The sequence below is a fragment of the Cherax quadricarinatus genome, chromosome 8 (assembly GCF_038502225.1).
Source record: "Cherax quadricarinatus isolate ZL_2023a chromosome 8, ASM3850222v1, whole genome shotgun sequence".
Lineage (NCBI taxonomy): Eukaryota > Metazoa > Arthropoda > Malacostraca > Decapoda > Parastacidae > Cherax > Cherax quadricarinatus.
The window spans coordinates 40,250,442-40,272,260 of record NC_091299.1 but is presented as its reverse complement, the minus strand read 5'-3'; the positions used below and the strand labels follow the sequence as shown (position 1 = coordinate 40,272,260).

At 43.3% G+C, this 21,819-nt stretch overlaps 1 protein-coding gene across 1 annotated transcript in view; it reads right to left on the bottom strand.

Moving 5' to 3' along the window:
• LOC128685269 (complement factor H-like) overlaps window positions 1-21,819 on the bottom strand; it is a 142,220-nt gene that overhangs the window by 43,141 nt on the left and 77,260 nt on the right. The window contains exons 12-13 of the mRNA XM_070083105.1: window positions 18,399-18,581; window positions 17,274-17,456 (exon numbers count right to left, since the gene is read on the bottom strand). Of these exons, the coding sequence (XP_069939206.1) occupies window positions 17,274-17,456; window positions 18,399-18,581 (366 nt within the window). The remainder of the gene's footprint in view (window positions 1-17,273; window positions 17,457-18,398; window positions 18,582-21,819) is intronic.

Here is a 21,819-nt window from a genome sequence, read left to right as displayed (position 1 = left end):
TTGAGTAGTTTCGGGAAGGTGCTAGTCTCTAGTGACTTGTTAAAAAGTAATGAAATAGCATGCGAAAGGACATGGGCCGCTCGCTTGTACAGTAATGGTGGGACATGAGACAGATTCCCCGAGTTATTTTTAAGTGACTTTATAATCTCGGTGACTTCCATGGGCTCAGTTGGTGCAAGATAGAAGGAATTAGGGAAATTCCCATCTAGGTAGTCCCCGGCATGGGCATTGGTATGTGGGATTTTACTGGCGAGATTAGATCCTATGGTTGAGAAGAAGTCGTTTATCTTGTTAGCTGTGTCAGTGGGATGTAGTGGTGTTTCATTAGGTTTAGTTAGGACAATATTCTTGGTTTTTCTCAGTTTGTGGGTCCCTAGAATCTGAGAGAGTGTTTTCCAGGTCTTTTTTATATCTCCTCTAGTGTCTGTGAATCTACTGGAGTAGTATAGTTGTTTGGCTTTCTTTATTACTTTGGTGAGAGCTGATGAATAGTGTTTAAGAATATCTTTGTGTATTAAGCCCTGTCTATATTGCTTTTCATATTGGTGTTTCTTGTCAATGGATTTCAGAATGGTGCTGGTTAGCCATGGGCAACCAAGCCGTTTGTTTGTGATCTGTTTTGTTTTTATAGGACAATGTTAGATGGTTTGGGGGAGGGGTAGGTGGCTAGGGGGAGGGGGAGAGGTGGTTAGGGGAAGGGGGAGTACATGTTTGTGTAAGTGTATATGTGCATGTGTATGTGTGTGGGTGTATGTGTGTGTGCATGTGTGGGAGAGAGAAGGATGGGATTAAGGGGAGTGGGGGAGGGGGAGAGAAGGATGAGTGACCCTTAGAAGTGGGGGAGGTGTGTGTGTGTGATAGGATTAGAAGGGGAGGGAGGGGAAAGAAGGCTGAGGGTAGAGTGACTGCTTGATAACGGGGTCCTTACGGGTGTGTGTGTACTCACCTAGTTGTACTCACTCACCTAGTTGAGGTTGCAGGGGTCGAGTCCAAGCTCCTGGCCCCGCCTCTTCACTGGTCGCTACTAGGTCACTCTCCCTGAACCATGAGCTTTATCGTACCTCTGCTTAAAGCTATGTATGGATCCTGCCTCCACTACATAGCTTCCCAAACTATTCCACTTCCTGACTACTCTGTGGCTGAATAAATACTTCCTAACATCCCTTTGATTCATCTGTGTCTTCAGCTTCCAACTGTGTCCCCGTGTTGCTGTGTCCAGCCTCTGGAACATCCTGTCTTTGTCCACCTTGTCAATTCCTCTCAGTATTTTGTAAGTCGTTATCATGTCCCCCCTATCTCTCCTGTACTCCAGTGTCGTCAGGTTGATTTCCCTTAACCTCTCCTCATAGGACATACCTCTTAACTCTGGGACTAGTCTTGTTGCAAACCTTTATACTTTCTCTAGTTTCTACACATGCTTGGCTAGGTGTGGGTTCAAAACTGGTGCCGCATACTCTAATATGGTCCTAACGTACACGGTGTACAGGGGCCTGAACGATTCCTTATTAAGATGTCGGAATGCTGCTCTGAGGTTTGCCAGGCGCCCATATGCTGCGGCAGTTATTTGGTTGATGTGCGCTTCAGGAGATGTGCCTGGTGTTATACTCACCCCAAGATCTTTTTCCTTGAGTGATGTTTGTAGTCTCTGGCCCCCTAGACTGTACTCTGTCTGCGGTCTTCTTTGCCCTTCCCCAATCCTCATGACTTTGCACTTGGTGGGATTGAACTCCAGGAGCCAGTTGCTGGACCAGGTCTGCAGCCTGTCCAGATCTCTTTGTAGTTCTGCCTGGTCTTCGATCGAATGAACTCTTCTCATCAACTTCACGTCATCTGCAAACAGGGACACCTCGGAATTTATTCCTTCCGTCATGTCGTTCACAAATACCAGAAACAGCACTGGTCCTAGGACTGACCCCTGTGGGACCCCGCTGGTCACAGGTGCCCACTCTGACACCTCGCCACGTACCATTACTCGCTGCTGTCTTCCTGACAAGTATTCCCTGATCCATTGCAGTGCCTTCCCTGTTATCCCTGCTTGGTCCTCCAGTTTTTGCACTAATCTCTTGTGTGGTACTGTGTCAAAAGCCTTCTTGCAGTCCAAGAAAATGCAATCCACCCACCCCTCTCTCTCTTGTCTTACTGCTGTCACCATGTCATAGAACTCCAGTAGGTTTGTGACACAGGATTTCCCATCTCTGAAACCATATTGGCTGTTGGTGATGAGATCATTCCTTTCTAGATGTTCCACCATCCTTCTCCTGACAATCTTTTCCATGATTTTGCATGCTATACATGTCAGTGACACAGGTCTGTAGTTTAGTGCTTCATGTCTGTCTCCTTTTTTAAAGATTGGGACCACATTTGCTGTCTTCCATGCCTCAGGCAATCTCCCTGTTTCGATAGATGTATTGAATATTGTTGTTAGGGGAACACATAGCGCCTCTGCTCCCTCTCTCAGGACCCATGGAGAGATGTTATCTGGCCCCATTGACTTTGAGGTATGTAGCTCACTCAGAAGCCTCTTCATTTCTTCCCCCGTTGTGTGTACTGTGTCCAGCACATGGTGGTGTACCCCACCTCTCCGTCTTTCTGGAGCCCCTTCTGTCTCCTCTGTGAACACTTCTTTGAATCTCTTGTTGAGTTCCTCACATACTTCACGGTCATTTCTTGTTGTCTCTCCTTCCTTCCTTAGCCTGATTACCTGGTCCTTAATGGTTGTTTTCTTCCTGATGTGGCTGTATAACAGCATCGAGTCAGATTTGGCTTTTGCTGCTATGTCGTTTTCATATTGACGTTGGGCCTCCCTTCTTATCTGTGCATATTCGTTTCTGGCTCTACGACTGCTCTCCTTATTCTCCTGGGTCCTTTGCCTTCTATATTTCTTCCATTCCCTAGCACACTTGGTTTTTGCCTCCTTGCATCTTTGGGTGAACCATGGGCTCATCCTGGCTTTTTCATTATTCCTGTTACCCTTGGGTACAAACCTCTCCTCAGCCTCCTTGCACATTGTTGCTACATATTCCATCATCTCATTAACTGGCTTCCCTGCCAGTTCTCTGTCCCACTGAACCTCATTCAGGAAGTTCCTCATTCCTGTGTAGTCCCCTTTCCTGTAGTTTGGTTTCATTTGTCCTGGCCTTCCTGCTTCCCCCTCCACTTGTAGCTCTACTGTGTATTCGAAGCTCAAAACCACATGATCGCTGGCCCCAAGGGGTCTTTCATATGTGATGTCCTCAATATCTGCACTACTCAAGGTGAATACTAAGTCCAGTCTTGCTGGTTCATCCTCTCCTCTCTCTCTTGTAGTGTCCCTTACGTGTTGGTACATGAAGTTTTCCAGTACCACCTCCATCATCTTAGCCCTCCATGTATCTTGGCCCCCATGTGGCTCCAAGTTCTCCCATTCGATCTCCTTGTGGTTAAAGTCACCCATGATCAGGAGCTTTGCCCTGCATGCATGAGCTCTTCTGGCCACTGCAGCCAGTGTATCCACCATCACTCTATTGCTCTCGTCATACTCTTGCCTTGGCCTCCTGCTGTTCTGTGGTGGGTTATACATCACTGCAATTATCACCTTGGGACCACCAGAGTGAAGCGTTCCCGCAATGTAATCACTTTCTTCTCCACTGTCTCCTCTCTCCAGCTCATCAAAATTCCATCGGTGTTTGATCAGCAATGCCACTCCTCCACCCCCCCTGTTCCTTCTGTCTTTTCTCAGGATCTGGTATCCCGCTGGAAAGATGGCATCTGTTATCATACCTGTAAGCTTGGTTTCTGTGATCGCTATGATGTCTGGTGATGCCTCTTTGACTCTTTCGTGCCACTCCTCCCACTTGTTTGTTATTCCATCAGCGTTTGTGTACCATACCTTCAGTTTCCTTTCCAACACTGTGGTTTGGGGGGCCTGTGGGGGTGGGAGACCTGGTAGCATACTGTGGGATTCTATGGTTGGGGGTTGGGTGGAAGCTGTGGGTATGGATTGTATTGTGTGTTGGGATGGTGTGATAGGTTGTGGGGTTCTGAGGATAGTTGTGTGTGTGCTTGCCCTTGCTGCTCTGTTCTGCTCTGACTGACCTCTGCTGGTTCCATCCTTGTCTCCTTTCCTAGCTCCTTTCGCTTTTTTGTCCTCTCCCTCAGCTGCTGTCTCTCTGTTTGTGTTCTGTCTCTGTCTAGGAACAGCTTCTTGTGCTCTTCCGAACTTTTCAACCGTGGTTTCTCTTGGAGGATCCTGTTCCGCACTGTTTCTGTCCTGAGAATCAGCTTGATCGGTCGGTTTCTCCCCTTCAAGTACCCCCCTATTCTCTGAAAATTTACAATCTCATCCATGTCTTCTCCCCCTATTTCTGTGATGATTTTCTCAATCTCCTTTCTTTCTTCCTGCCGTCTTTCAGTGTGTGTCCTTTCCTCTCTCTCCCGAAGCCCATGGATAATCACTGATTTTGCCCTTTCCTCCTCCCATTGCCTCTTCCTCTGTGACTCTGGTTCCTGTCTGTATGTGGTCATTTTCTCCCTTGATTTTTCCAGTGGCTCTTGGTAGCATGGTTGTGCCTCAGCATTCGACCTATCTCCCTCTCCATCTGCACCCATCTGCTCTTCCCTTCCACTCCCTGGCCCTTCTTTGCAGGCTGATATGACCTTAGCATAATTCATGTCTCCTTCCTTCCTGTTCTGCCTCTCAGCTTCGTATGGTGTGTCTTCTCTGGTCACTACCAGACTTGCTTCAGACTGTTTATTTCTTCATCTCCTTCTCGAACCTCTTTTCCCATTTCACAGAGAGCTCTTCCTCCATTTTTTCAGAAAGCTCTCCTAATTTTCTCTCCCATTCTTGCTCTGTCATTTTCCACTGCTCCTCCATCCATTCCTCCCTACCAGTACCATTGTCATCTGATCCCTGATTCCTGCGAGTCCCAACCATTTTTTTTTATAGTGAAAGAGAGAGAGAAAGAGAAAAAGAAAAAGGGGGAGAGAGTGAGAGAGAGGGAGAAAGAGAGAGAAGGGAAGAGGTAAGAGAGAGGGGGGAGTGACAAGGGAAGAGAGAGAGAGAGAAAAGAAGAGGAAGAGAGAGAGTAAGAGAGGAAGAGAGGAAGAGAGAGAGGGAGAGGGAGAGAGAGAGGAAGAGAGAGAGGAAGAGAGAGAGGATGAGAGAAAGGGGGAGAGAGAGAGAGAGAGAGAGAGAGAGAGAGAGAGAGAGAGAGAGAGAGAGAGAGAGAGAGAGAGAGAGAGAGAGAGAGAGAGGAAGAGAGAGGAGAGGAGAGGGAGAGAGATGTGGGGGAAAGGAAGGGTTAGAGGGTCACTTCACAGGAAGGTGTGAAATCCTGTATATGTACTCACCTAGTTGTACTCACCTAGTTGAGGTTGCGGGGGTCGAGTCCGAGCTCCTGGCCCCGCCTCTTCACTGATCGCTACTAGGTCACTCTCCCTGAGCCGTGAGCTTTATCATACCTCTGCTTAAAGTTATGTATGGATCCTGCCTCCACTACATCGCTTCCCAAACTATTCCACTTACTGACTACCCTGAGGCTGAAGAAATACTTCCTAACATCCCTGTGATTCATCTGTGTCTTCAGCTTCCAACTGTGTCCCCTTGTTACTGTGTCCAATCTCTGGAACATCCTGTCTTTGTCCACCTTGTCAATTCCTCTCAGTATTTTGTATGTCGTTATCATGTCCCCCCTATCTCTCCTGTCCTCCAGTGTCGTCAGGCTGATTTCCCTTAACCTCTCCTCGTAGGACATACCTCTTAGCTCTGGGACTAGTCTTTTTGCAAACCTTTGCACTTTCTCTAGTTTCTTCATGTGCTTGGCTAGGTGTGGGTTCCAAACTAGTGCCGCATACTCCAATATGGGCCTAACGTACACGGTGCGCAGGGTCCTGAATGATTCCTTATTAAGATGTCGGAATGCTGTTCTGAGGTTTGCTAGGCGCCCATATGCTGCAGCAGTTATTTGGTTGATGTGCGCTTCAGGAGATGTGCCTGGTGTTATACTCACCCCAAGATCTTTTTCCTTGAGTGAGGTTTGTAGTCTCTGACCCCCTAGACTGTACTCCGTCTGCGGCCTTCTTTGCCCTTCCCCAATCTTCATGACTTTGCACTTGGTGGGATTGAACTCCAGGAGCCAATTGCTGGACCAGGTCTGCAGCCTGTCCAGATCCCTTTGTAGTTCTGCCTGGTCTTCGATCGAGTGAATTCTTCTCATCAACTTCACGTCATCTGCAAACAGGGACACCTCAGAGTCTATTCCTTCCGTCATGTCGTTCACAAATACCAGAAACAGCACTGGTCCTAGGACTGACCCCTGCGGGACCCCGCTGGTCACAGGTGCCCACTCTGACACCTCGCAACGTACCATGACTCGCTGCTGTCTTCCTGACAAGTATTCCCTGATCCATTGTAGTGCCTTCCCTGTTATCCCTGCTTGGTCCTCCAGTTTTTGCACCAATCTCTTGTGTGGAACTGTGTCAAACGCCTTCTTGCAGTCCAAGAAAATGCAATCAACCCACCCCTCTCTCTCTTGTCTTACTGTTGTCACCATGTCATAGAACTCCAGTATGTTTGTGACACAGGATTTCCCGTCCCTGAAACCATGTTGGCTGCTGTTGATGAGATCATTCCTTTCTAGGTGTTCCACCACTCTTCTCCTGATAATCTTCTCCATGATTTTGCATACTATACATGTCAGTGACACTGGTCTGTAGTTTAATGCTTCATGTCTGTCTCCTTTTTTAAAGATTGGGACTACATTTGCTGTCTTCCATGCCACAGGCAATCTCCCTGTTTCGATAGATGTATTGAATATAGTTGTTAGGGGTACACATAGCGCCTCTGCTCCCTCTCTCAATACCCATGGGGAGATGTTATCTGGCCCCATTGCCTTTGAGGTATCTAGCTCACTCAGAAGCCTCTTCACTTCTTCCTCGGTTGTGTGCACTGTGTCCAGCACTTGGTGGTGTGGCCCACCTCTCCGTCTTTCTGGAGTCCCTTCTGTCTCCTCTGTGAACACTTCTTTGAATCTCTTGTTGAGTTCTTCACATACTTCACGGTCATTTCTTGTTGTCTCTCCTCCTTCCTTCCTTAGCCTGATTACCTGGTCCTTGACTGTTGTTTTCCTCCTGATGTGGCTGTACAACAGTTTCGGGTCAGATTTGGCTTTCGCTGCTATGTCATTTTCATATTGTCTTTGGGCCTCCCTTCTTATCTGTGCATATTCGTTTCTGGCTCTACGACTGTTCTCCTTATTCTCCTGGGTCCTTTGCCTTCTATATTTCTTCCATTCCCTAGCACACTTGGTTTTTGCCTCCCTGCACCTTTGGGTAAACCATGGGCTCATCCTGGCTTTTTCATTAATCCTGTTACCCTTGGGTACAAACCTCTCCTCAGCCTCCTTGCATTTTGTTGCTACATATTCCATCATCTCATTAACTGGCTTCCCTGCCAGTTCTCTGTCCCACTGAACCCCGTTCAGGTAGTTCCTCATTCCTGTGTAGTCCCCTTTCTTGTAGTTTGGCTTCATTCGTCCTGGCCTTCCTGCTTCTCCCTCCACTTGTAGCTCTACTGTGTATTCGAAGCTTAAAACCACATGGTCACTGGCCCCAAGGGGTCTTTCATATGTGATGTCCTCGATATCTGCACTACTCAAGGTGAATACTAAATCCAGCCTTGCTGGTTCATCCTCTCCTCTCTCTCTTGTAGTGTCCCTTACGTGTTGGCACATGAAGTTTTCCAGTACCACCTCCATCATCTTAGCCCTCCATGTATCTTGGCCCCCATGTGGGTCCAATTTCTCCCAATCAATCTCCTTGTGGTTAAAGTCACCCATGATCAGGAGCTTTGCCCTGCATGCATGAGCTCTTCTGGCCACTCTAGCCAGTGTGTCAACCATTGCTCTATTGCTCTCGCCGTACTCTTGCCTTGGCCTCCTGCTGTTCTGTGGTGGGTTATACATCACTGCTATTACCACCTTGGGACCTCCAGAGTGAAGTGTTCCCACTATGTAATCACTTTCTTCTCCGCTGTCTCCTCTCTCCAGCTCATCAAAATTCCAGCGATTTTTGATCAGCAATGCCACTCCTCCACCCCCCCTGTTCCCTCTGTCTTTCCTCAGGATTTGGTATCCCGTTGGAAAGATGGCATCTGTTATCATACCTGTAAGCTTGGTTTCTGTGAGAGCTATGATGTCCGGTGATGCTTCTGTGACTCTTTCATGCCACTCCTCCCACTTATTTGTTATTCCATCAGCGTTTGTGTACCATACCTTCAGTTTCCTTTCCAACACTGTGGTTTGGGGGGCCTGTGAGGGTGGGAGACCTGGTGGCATACTGTGGGATTCTATAGCTCGGTGTTGGGTGGAGGCTGTGGGTATGGATTGTAGTGTGTGTTGGGATGGTGTGATAGGTTGTATGGTTCTGAGAATAGTTCTGTGTGTGCTTGCCCTTGCTGTTCTGTTCTGCTCTGACTGACCTCTGCTGGTTCCCTCCTTGTCTCTTTTCCTAGCTCCTTTTGCTTTTTTGTCCTCTCCCTCAGCTGCTGTCATTCTGATTTTGTTCTGTCTCTGTCTAGGAACACCCTCTTGTACTCTTCCGAGTATTTCAATCGTGGTTTCTCTTGGAGGATCCTGTTCCGCACTGTTTCCGTCCTGAGAATCAGCTTGATTGGTCGGTTTCTCCCCTTCGAGTACCCCCCTATTCTCTGAAAATTTACAATCTCGTCCATCTCTTCACCTATTTCCGTGATGATTTTCTCAATCTCCTTTCTTTCTTCCTGCTGCCTTTCAGTGTGTGTCCTTTCCTCTCTCTCCTGAAGCCCATGGATAAACACTGATTTTGGCCCTTTCTTCCTCCCATTGCCTCACCCTCTGTGACTCTGATCCTGCCTGTATGTGGGTCAGTTTCCTCCTTTGATTTTTCCAGTGGCTCTTGATATCTGGTTGTGCCTCAGCATTCGATCTATCACCCTCTCCATCTGCAAATCAGCTGATCTTCCTTTCACTCCTTGGTCCTGGCAGAATCGATATGACTCAGCATAATTCATAATTCCTTCCTTCCTGTTCGCCTCGCAGCTTCATATGCTGTGTCTTCTCTGGTTACTGCCCTGTAACTGCTTCAGTTTTCCATGTATCTCAACTTCTAGGACCCTTATCTTGGCTACTGCAGTTTCGACTTGTGTCTCCCAATTCTTTTGTCTCCTTCTCCAACCTCTTTTCCAATTTCACAGAGAGCTCATTCTCCATTTTTTAGAAAGCTCTTCACTTTCTCCCACTTTGTTCCATCCTTTTTCACTGCTCCTCCATCCACTCCTCTACCAGAGCCATTCTCATCTGATCCTGTTCCTATGAGTCCTCACCATTTTTTTTTTTTTTTTTGTGAGAGAAGAGAAGTGAAAGGCAGAGGAGAGAGAGGAAGGGAAGAGAGGAGAGGGGGAGAGTTAGAAGGGAAACAGACTGAGAGATCAAGAGAGAGAGCAAGAGAGAGAGAGAGAGAGAGAGAGAGAGAGAGTTAGAGAGAGAGAGAGAGAGAGAGAGAGAGAGAGAGAGAGAGAGAGAGGGAGAGAGAGAGAGAAATAGAAGGCAAAGAGGGGAGAGAGAGGGGCAGAGAGGAGAAGGGGAAAGAGGGGAGATGGAAGAGCTAGAGGGGAGAGAGGCTAGGGGAGAGGGAGGAGGATGGAGAGAGATGGGAAAGGAGAGGAGAGATAATGGGAGGACAGATGTTAGAGGGGAGAGATGTTAAAGGGGGAGGTGTTAGAGGCAAGAGATAGAGGAGAGATGGGAGAGGAAGAGAGAGAGAGAGATAGGTAGGAGAGGATAGGTAGAGAGAGAGATATTGGTAAAGAGTGTAGAGCAGAGAGATAGTCCACTTTAGGTAGAAAGAGGGGGAGAGGAGAAAGGTTCAGATGGTCAGTCTACAGGACGGTGTGAAATCCTGTGTATGTGTGTGTTTGCGTGTGTACTACAGCCATAAGTGCTTGTTCGTGTGTATGTGGTGTGTGTGTGTGTGTGTGTGTGTGTGGCCGTGTGTGTGTGTGTGTGTGTGTGTATGTGTGTGTGTATGTATGTGTGTGTATGAGTGTGTGTGTGTGTGTGTCTGAGTGTGTGTGTGTGTGTGTGTGTGTGTGTGTGTGTGTTTGTCTGTGTGTGTATGTGTGTGTGTGTGTGTGTGTGTGTGTATGTGTGTGTGTGTGTGTGTGTGTGTGTGTGTGTGTGTGTGTGTGTGTGTGTGTGTGTGTATGTGTGTGTATATGTATGTGTGTGTGCATGTGTGTGTGTGTGTGTGTGTGTGTGTGTGTGTGTGTGTGTGTGTGTGTGTGTGTGTGTGTGTGTGTGTGTATGTGTATGTGTGTGCCCCCACTTCTAAGTATTCATACTGCTAATGAATACCGGTAGGTACCAGTAATTCTAAGCTTACCAATACTTGTAACACTTATCGATTCTACTTCTAAAATTCAGAAAGTAGCTAGGTTGTAAAATTTAGATTGTCTCAGCTTGAGTGTCTGACGTTATCCCTCACTACCGCTTTACTCCTTGCACTCTCCTCTATGCTATTTCTACTCTAATTCTGGTAATGGCTTGCAGGAGTGAGTGACCAGTATCTAACAGTGATGCAGGACCAGACTCAATCTTGCAGAATGCAACCTCAACAGGTGGAATACTTGCGCTGACAGCGGTGTGATGACAAGTTGCCAGAAGCTGATGACGTAGTGGTCGTACATAGGCCTTCTCTCACTATTTTGTAACTCCTTCACCCGTGATGTTTATAATCATATATGCTCATGCATCCCGCGTTCCTCAAGTGATTTCACTTTTCACTTATTACAGAATACACTTCACATTCGGTGTTACACTTTATATGTATAATGGCATACAAACTGTTGTGACATCACTGCTTCAGTAGGCCTACTGCCACCTTCCCTTGTTGTATATTTTATTTTTTCTTTCTCCTTTTGCCTATTAACTTTTTTACTCTCACATTACGGTGCCCCACATTTCGCTTGTTAACCAAACGCTGGTAATTCTTGATCACCCGTTTCCACACTCACTTTGATATTTTTATGTTTGTATCTGTGTGGCAACAGTGCCTAGTAGATCCACAACGGTTTGGCACTTTTAAAAGAAAATACTGAATTTAGGTTTCCCCTCGAATTTTTTCAACTAATAACTATAGTTATCACTCGTAGGTTTGTTCACTGACTTTGTCACTACCACTGATTACTGCTAGGGGTTGTTGCACCCTTCAAAAACACGAAGGTTCTCGGAGCCTTGTGTACCCACGTCTGCACCCACCATATGTGTGTGTGTGTGTGTGTGTGTGTGTGTGTGTGTGTGTGTGTGTGTGTGTGTGTGTGTGTGTGTGTGTGTGTGTATGTGTGTGTGTGTGTGTGTGTGTGTGTGTGTGCATATGTGTGTGTGTGTGTGTGTGTGTGTGTGCTACAGCTATTCAAGTGCCTAACAGCAGTGCTGTTCTCACCAAGTGTGTGTGCATATGTTTATGTAAACAGTCCTTATTTCCCACGTATGTACTACATATGTATTGTATATGTACCCGATCTCTTGGTTCCCACTGTACTCTTATGCGTTTAAAATTACGTTAAAAAATAAATGCACTAGGCTTCGCCTATATGCCGCTACCTCTAAATTCTATTAAATGCCAGTAAATGCTGCTTATTCTAATTCCAGCTAGAGACAGGTACTATTGACCCCATGGAACTCAAACTAGGTGAATATTACTTGCGGCTGGCAGTGGAGTAACGTTGCGGGTCTGTCCTGTCCCAGAAGTTGATGTTTGATGCTTCTCGGTAATTTTTCCACTAACTTCCTGTATGCACTATAGTCTCTAGCTCTTCTAATTTTTTCACTCACTCACTGTATTTACTGACACATCTATACATATCTCTTATCTCCCTGGTCTTGAGTCACACTTATTCTTCAAAATACCCCACTGCGTTATTATGGCAACACTATTTAGGCCTGACACAACCGTTCACCCTTCCAACGGCCCCCACTAAACACTCAGCCACTATTTCCTTTGTTTTCTTTTCTGTGATCACTTATATTTCCTTTTTTCGGGGCTTAAGTGATTATATGCACTCTCATGTGTGCACACGCCTATATCCCACACTCTATTCCTTATGGCACAGTCAGAAATTACCACCAAAACAAAAGCTCAAACCGCATGACTCCTCCACGAGTGTGTGTGTGTGTGTGTGTGTGTGTGTGTGTGTGTGTGTGTGTGTGTGTGTGTGTGTGTGTGTGTATCTGTATGTGTGTGTGTGTGTGTGTGTGTGTGTGTGTGTGTGTGTGTGTGTGTGTGTGTGCATGTGTGTGTATATTTGCCTAGTGCAGGTGTGTGTGTGTGTATTTGCCTAGTGCAGGTGTGTGTGTGTGTGTGTATGTGTGTATATGTGCATGTTCATGTGTATGGGGGAGGTCTGAGGGGAAGATACTGCTAATACATACCAGTAATTCTGAGTTATAAAAAGCTGAAACTGGTACTAGGGTCTAAAGCTTCTATGAGTGTCTACCCTTGTATGTGTGTATGTGTGTGAGGGAGAGATGGTTAGGGGGGTAGGGGAGGGGTTGTTGTGGTTGAAAGATCTGTTATGCCTCTCTGTCGTGTAGGCTCAAATTTAGTCCCAGCTGTCTTTCCTAGTATTGCTACTCTCTCCACTTATTGCCCTTTCTGGATTTAAGTATCAATTACTGCTGGTTATTATCCTATTCCTTGCTCACATTGAGAGAGGACTTCCTAGCTTCCTAAGTATTCATACTGCTAATAACTACTGGTAGTAATACTACGCTACCCCTCGCTAGTCTGCTGTCCTCACACTCTCGTCAACACTATCTTCACTTTATCTATGCTATTTCTACTCTAATTCTGGTAATAGCTTGCAGGAGTGAGTGACCAGTATCTAACAGTGATGCAAGACCAGAATCCAGAGCCAACATGCAACCACAATAGATGAGTAATACTTGCGCTGGCAGTGGTGCGGTGACAAGTTGCCAGATGCTGATGATGTAGTCATCTTACATAGGCCTTCTATCACTATTTTGGAGATCCTTCACCCGTGATGTTTACAACCATATATGCTCATACATCCCGCATTCCTCACGCTATTTCACTTTTCACTTATGATAGTATACACTTCACATTATATACAAATCACTTTATATGAATAATGGCACACAACTTGTTGAGACGACACTGCTTCAGCAGGCCTACTCTGCCACTTTCCCTATTTTATGTTTTATTTTTCCTTTCTCCTTTTGCTTATGAACTTTTTCACTCTCACTGTATGGTGCCCCACATTTCACTTGTTATCCAAACGCTGGCAATTCTTGAACACCCGCTTTCACACTCACTTTGATCTTTGTATATTTGAATCTGTGTGGCAACAGGTGCCTACTTCCCCTAACAGTTTGGCACTTTGAAATATTAATGATTTCAGGCTTCCTCTCGACTTTTTTTTAACTAATAACTTTAGTTATCACTCGTAGGATTGTTCACTGACGTTGTCACTACCACTGATTACTGCTAGCAGTTACTGCACACCTTAAAAACACTAAGGTTCTCGGAGCCTTGTGCACCCACGTCTGCGTAACATGTGTGTGTGTGTGTGTGTGTGTGTGTGTACTCACCTAGTTGTACTCGCCTAGTTGAGGTTGCAGGGATCGAGTCCTAGCTCTTGGCCCCGCCTCTTCACTGGACGCTACTACGTCACTCTCCCTGAACTGTGAGCTTTATCATACCTCTGCTGTGTTTGTGTGTCTGTGTGTGTATGTATGACTAATAAGTTAATTATCCAGTCAGGTCATTAGCTGAATCCAGTCCAAGAAACTGCTGCCCCATCCTTGGATAATAGGTTCTCTTATCTTTTTCTAGACATGGGATGTTTAGTATCCCGAAGGCCTACCATGTAGGACATCCATGTGGCCAGTAATCATTAACGTATTTGACTGAATATATTCAAGTTACCGCCTCGATGCAAGGATGCATTTAGGTTACTGAATCCTGTTAGAAACACCGTGAAATACGTATATGAGTCACTGTTTAAAGCCCAGATTTGTCGAATAAGATAGGTCGTCTTGTCCATACGTGGGCATGTGCGTGCCTCCATGTTTGTATTGTGATTAGTGAAGGGTAGTGTCCTTCACTTTACAGGCCTAGTTGAGTAACAAGTTAATTATTGGTAAGTCGCCTTGGGTTAAATTAGGTTGAAATGAAAGACCAGGTGTTACGAGGTGGAGCGCTGAGTCTCCACCGTACATAGATGTTTTAGTGACTGGTCAGCGTGGTGTGTGTTGGCTGTGAGCTGCCCGCGGCTGCTGCAGTCTTATAGCTAATTAACGCCATGCTGAGTCACTTAAACTACACTCCAGGTCTAACATAATAAAAGAGAGAGATTGAGTAGGAGTCTATTAAAAGATTGGAGTTAAATTAGTCATACGATTACAGTTGTATGAACTGTATATGTTTGGCATACAAGTATATCTACATATGTTTTCCATACAAGTATACCTACATATGTTTGGCATACAAGTATACCTACATATGTTTGGCATGCAAGTATACCTACATATGTTTGGCATACAAGTATACCTACATATGTTACAAGCTTCGCCTGGGAATTACCCACTCACTTATTTCTACGTCTTTCACCCCCCCCCTCCTTTCCCGTAAGTCTTAGGAAAAACGGGGAATTCAAAGTTCCCCACAACGAGCAGTGGAGCACTGCAGGTGTCCTACAACTAACGCGACGGGCTGGAGTTTTGAGACTCTATGACCGCGGGTTCAATCCCGGCCGGGGGTATGGTCTAATCTTGGGAGCACTGCTGAAAGCCTACTAGATATTACATCTCGCGAGAATGTAGGACCATTTTTAGACTCTGATTTAGCTAAACTGAAATCTCCTTTAGCGTTTTTACCACAAAAAAATATACTCTGCACAAGATGTGTTAATGTAGTAATCAGTAAAGCTCCTGCGGTACTCCACAGCCAGCTGGCTACGCTGTGATTTCGTACGTCTCCTCTCCGACTGCTCTCCTGCTCACACCTGATCTCATACAAATCTAAATATGATTATTATCAATTTCCTATTGACGTCATAAATACTGCTGTACAGGCGATATATTGTTTTGCTTTGCATCTACTTGTTGTACTCCATAATTCTCCGACATCGGTAAGAATGGTATTTACTGAAGTGGAAAAGTGTGATTCCTAGTTTTAACTATCATCACAGAATATATTGTTTTCTAAAGCAGTGAAAAATGGGAAAAATGAGAATGGAGATTAATAACACTTGGTGTTGCGCAGAGTTAAGTTTACCTTAACCTCCAGGATAAAGGAATAAATAATATTGGACACCAAGGAGATTTAGCACGAATTGTAATTTTACGTTGTGGCCGAAAACGTGCCAGATGCAATTCAATGTAGAAAGGTATAAGGACATAATACAGTTCTTGGACTCAGGTTTTAATCATAATCTGTTGCTCTGTACACTTGGCTGCCTGATATTCTCAGGTCAAGTCGGGCGTGTAGCTGCTAGGTAAGAGTTCTCTCGCCTTCACCTCGCCAGGTTTGTGGGATATTTTCTCTATATGAGCTTCATCCTTATTAGTTATCCACAATGCATGTTTTGACAATTTCTTATTTCTTGTAAACTAATTAGAAGAGAATAGTCAGAGTGAGAGCGAGAGGAACACAAGAACATGAAGGATATGCTGACCCGTAGATTAAAATTTGGATTTTTAATTATATCATATTAAGAGCTATGATCTAGCACATTTTAGAAAAGATAAATGTTTTGTAAGTTTCACATAATCAACTAATTATATTCCATGATTGCCAGTGAAATTAACCTTCCTAAAAACGGTTAATGTCTGTCTCGTATTGAGACTACAGATCTGGTTTCGTCTGAGTTTGTATTTTATTAGTGTTTGATTTGCTTGAGCTGAAGCTTCTGAACCTTTTGAGGGTGTTGATGCATATCTCTTGTGCCTCAAAAAGATAATAATGACCTATAGCCTCTGAACTTTTTAAGGGTGTTACTATACAGGCGTTGAAATAATGCTTTTGTGGCCTGGAAGGAGATATTCTCCAACACGCTTCTTTGAAAGGCCTAATTAGTTCATGTTCTACTGAGAAAGTTGAGCTTCTACTATTTTGCTTTTTGACGGTTGTTAGGTACAGATACAATGCCTCTTGCATACCTTGATGTACACTGATATAAGTACTAGGTATATAAATACCTGTGAGGTGAAGACATGTGCAACGCTTAAATCATTTTCTTAAGGAAAGATTTCGCTAGCTGGGTGCTTAGAACTGACAAAGCCCAAATTGTTCGGAACATTTCCTTAATTAAATGTCCTAAGTAAGGTACAGGGGGCTGGGGTTATGTGATACAGTCCTCCCTACAAGTTCGCGTGTTTCCGTGTTCGCTGGTTATAATTATTCAAAGATTTTTATCAGATGGGGTAACCAATAAATATCTTCCAGTTATCCAATGGCTGAAATCTTGTTTTTTATTCTTGTCAGTATTTCTTATGACAGTCAACATTACTCGGATTAAATATATTACATAAACATCGTCTCTGATAAACATACGAACTCAAATGTGAAACACAATCTGTTGTGTTAACTTGAGTGTGTTGAGATCGATACCATGCCTAACCCTTCTAGGGTAGGGTAGGTGCCTGAGCCCGAGCCTTTAGCTCATAAGACTGTCATTCCCATTTTCCCCCTTGGGGCGGGGATGGCAGACCAGAGAGGCCTAGCTTGTGGCTAGGCCTGGGGACAGTTGGTCCCAAAGATGAGGAGGTACTTGTGCCTCCTCCCATGGGAGACTTAGGTCTCAGACACTCCCTAAAGAGGGAGCCAAGGCCGGGCCACCACTTGGAAAAGGCCCGGGCCGGGAGAATACCGGCTAATCTTTAATAATAATAATTGAGTGTGTTAGTCGTGATTTCTAGTTTTACTGGACCTGTAGGAAAGTAATAAAGATACTTTTCTTTAACAGTACAATGACCGAAATGTGTCTTTTTCATTCTGTTTATTGAACAGACAGCAACAGAATATAGCCTACACATTAATCACGACTTGAATTACCGAGATATGTTGTGGGTCCAACAACTACATCACATTAACAATCGTACAGTTGAAATTTAAATTGTCAATAAAAGCCTCAGAAACATTTTTTAGTCAACGGGTGAAATTATTATATAAACTCATTGAGAAGAAGTTGCTATAAGCAAATAACAAAGAGAGAATAGTTGAAGTATGTAACTCACCTTTCTTGCACATCACCGTTACATTCCAGCCAGAGTCGGTACACTCAACCTGGTATTCCTGGCCGCCTCCAGGTAGGAGGTAGCCAGAGAGGCAGGTGGCAGTTACTGTAGATCCCACGGGATATATGCTGGTGCTATTCCAGTCGGTGTTGGCTTGCTGAAGGTTCGGTTTCCCCTCACACACTGTGCCACAGTAATATTACTTAGTGGTAATTCATAATGGCAGAGAAGGGAAGATATGAATCATCTTACACTAGTACATTGATAAATAAGAGAAATTTTAATGACAATAAATGAAAGAAGGGAAAAACGTTTTCGAGTCAATGAAAATAATTCTTTAATGTTAATTAGAGCAGTATTAGAAAATCAAATAATTAGCAATTAAATAAGCTTTGTGCATCTACCATAATCTGAAGGAGAGTTTAGGTCAACTAACATTACCATCACGAGAGGTTGTTCATTTAGTTGTGATGTGCGAGCTAGCAAACCTCTAATGAATGGTAAGGATGTCAGCAGGTATTATAAAATATGTAAAATTGCACGGTTATAAATATATCATTGCCACAGCTCTGAAATCTTTAATTTTTGGATATCCAATAAATAATGTCAGAGTGAATCATTGCTCCTTTTGCAGGATTTTACATTTTGTATTATGAGAATATTCTTCGTCTGCCTTTCCATGCCAAACGTACAGATATTTTAGTCAATTTCTTTAATAACTGTACAGTACTCTCTAATAGATATGTTGAGTTACCCATGTTTCCAATTTCTGATGTAAGACAAAGAGAAAATCCTCGCGCTTCTACTTACTGGTCTTATATCTTTTGTTCAAACATTATGAATATGTATAAAATGTTCTCTACATTCAAAACATAGATGCCTTAAAACAAAGTTTCTCTTTCACTGTGGTAAATGAGAGATTGAAGTACAAAAATTAATTCCTCAAAATTCAAGGTTATATTTATTGATTGATGGTTTAGGAGCTCGAGGACCAACTAATTGTACAAGTAAGAAAATATCAGTATTCAAGAAGTAAGATTTGGTGTTACAGTCACCTTAATCATCCTCAGTAATGTTCCAAGGTTATGACAGTAATTAAGCAAAACCACAGGTATTAAGTCTTACCTAGGGCGCATCCTGTTCTGTTCTCCCAGCCCAGGCTGGTACACATAATGGATACTGTGTTATTTTCCTCCTGCAGGAACATGTGATTGGCGTTGCAGACAGCTGGAACAGTTGACCCCACAAGCCAGTACTTTCCATGCAGGTCCACAGTAGCGTTGACCACCACCGCGTTATCTAGGCACACTGATGAGGAATATGCAGAACCAATACTTAAATAAATGTAGTGGCATTCACACACATCACATATTGATCTCCACACTCTTCAAGTCTAATTCCCAAGTCCCTCTGTAAATACGAAAACCCTCCACACTACTGACACATAATAATATACACCCTCAAGACTCAAAACCGAACACACCTTAAAGACTAAACAAACCGTTAAAGCCAACACACTTCAAACACCCTTCACATTCTCAAGACCTTGTACGTTCCAAAGACCCTCCACATTCTGAACACCGAACGCGCTCTTAAAGCCTACACACTCCCAAAACCCTATAAATTCTCATGACCCTCCACTATTTCAAGACCAGACGCAACATGGATTTTTTTTATAATTTTCCTGATTTTAGAGTGTATAAAATTAAATAATATAATAAGTGTTTATTAAAATGTGGTGTTGGTGTGCCTTTCGAGAAATCTGGAGTCACGGGGGAGGGTGCAGCGGTGAGTGCAATAAAAATGGCGTAGTGGAAGAATATACTGGACGGTGTATTGGAGATAAATCTGGGTTCATCTCATCTAAAATGAAGTGTATCAACGTAAATGGAAAACTGAGTAATAATTAAACGTCAAGAATTTCAAGAAATTGTCAGCCAGGAAAGAGCTAATAAATTAAATGTAATTAACTCATGGAATTTTCGCTCACCATGAGGCGGGCTAAAACAATACGGGTTTTTCCCCAGGCTAGTCGCAGTGTTGTTACTGATTAAATACCACTCGTTCATGGTTGCAATACGATATATACTGTTTGTGGAGGTTAGTACACCAAACGGGGAGTAGGATGAAATTACCTCAGAGGCACCCACATCATCGTATGTCCTCGGATCATATATATATATATATATATATATATATATATATATATATATATATATATATATATATATATATATATATATGTATGTCGTGCCGAATAGGCAGAATTTGCGATCTTGGATTAAATAGTAACGCTCATCTTGCCATATAGGACAAGTGAAAATTTGTGTATGCAATAATTTCGCCAAAATCATTCTGAACCTAACGAAAAAAATATAATTCACTGTGTTTGTTTAGTATTAAATTATTGTAAACAAATCTAAAATATATATAGTTGAGTTAGGCTAAAATAAATTGTTCTTGTTATAATAAGGTTAGGTAAGTTTTCTAAGTTCCTTTTGGTACAAAATTAATTTTTTTTACATTATCATTAATGAAAAAAATATATCTTTAAACGTAAAAAAGAAAATTTTAGAAAGGACTTAATTTTAAATGAGTTCTTGCTAATTGACCAGTTTTACATATTCGGCACGACATATATATATATATATATATATATATATATATATATATATATATATATATATATATATATATTCAACAAGTCGGCTGTCTCCCACCGAGGCAGGGTGACCCAAAAAGAAAGAAAATCCCCAAAAAGAAAATATGTTCATCATCATTCAACACTTTCACTTCACTCACACATAATCACTGTTTTCGCAGAGGTGTCCAGAATACAATAGTTTAGAAGTATATACGTATAAAAATACACAATATATCCCTCCAAACTGCCAATATCTCAAATCCCTCCTTTAGAGTGCAGGCAATGTACTTCCCATTTCCAAGACTCAAGTCCGGTTATATAAAATAACCGGTTTCCCTAAATCTCTTCACTAAATATTACCCTGATCACACTCCAACAGCTCGTCAGGTCCCAAATACCATTTGTCTCCATTCACTCCTATCTAACACGCTCACGCACGCTTGCTGGAAATCCAAACCTCTAGCCCACAACACCTCCTTTAACCCCTCCCTCCAACCTTTTCGAGGACAACCCGCCTTTATTCCCCTACAGATTTATACGCTCTCCATGTCATTCTACTTTGATCCATTCTTTCTAAATGACCAAACAACCTCAACAAACCACCTTCAGCCCTCTGACTAATACTTTTATTAACTCCACACCTTCTCCTAATTTCCACACTCCGAATTTTCTGCATAATATGTACACTGCCTCCAACCGCCTTCTCGCTGCAGCATTTACAACCCAAGCTTCACACCCATATAAGAGTGTTGGTACTATTATACTTTCACACATTCTCTTCTTTGCCTCCATAGATAACATTTTTTTCCTCCACATATACCTCAATGCACAACTCACCTTTTTTCCTTCATCAATTCTATGATTAACCTCATCCTTCATAAATCCATCCGCTGACACGTCAACTCCCAAATATCTGAAAACATTCACTTCTTCCATACTCCTCCCCAATTTGATATCCAATTTTTCTTTATCTAAATCATTTGAACTCTCATCACCTTACTCTTTTCTATGTTCACTTTCAACTTTCTACCTTTACACACACTCCCAAATTCGTCCACTAACCTTTGCAAATTTTCTTTAGAATCTCTCATAAGCACAGTATCATCAGCAAAAAGTAACTGTGTCACTTCCCATTTTGTAGCCTCACTATCCTCATAAAAACTCTTTACAGCATTTAGTAACTTACCACCAATTCCATATACTTGCAACATCTGCCACATTGCTTCCCTATCCACTCTATCATATGCCTTTAATATGCAATAAAAACTTCCCTACCTTTATCTAAATACTGCTCACATATATGCTTCAATGTAAACACTTGATCTACACACCCCTTACCCACTATAAAACCTTCTTGCTCATCCGCAATTCTACATTCTGTCTTACCTCTAATTCTTTCAATAATAACCCTACCGTACACTTTTCCTGGTATACTCAGTAAACTTATTCCTCTATAATTTTTACAATCTGTTTTGTCCCCCTTCCCTTTATATAAAGGGACTATACATGCTCTCCGCCAATCTCTAGGTACCTTCCCCTCTTTCATACATTTATTAAACAAAAATACCAACCATTCCAACACTATGTCCTCCCCTGCTTTTAACATTTCTGTCATGATCCCGTCAGTTCCAGCTACTTTACTCCCTTTCATTCTACGTAATGTCTCTCGCACCTCCCCCACACTCACATCCTGTTCTTCTTCACTCCTAAAAGATGATATACCTCCCTGGCCAGTGCATGAAATTACCGCCTCCCTTTCTTCGTCGACAATTAAAAGTTCTTCAAAATATTCTCTCCATCTACCCAAAACCTCCCACTCCCCATCTACTAACTCCCCTACTCTGTTTTTAACTGACAAATTCATTTATTCCCTAGGCTTTCTTAACTTGTTTAACTCACTCC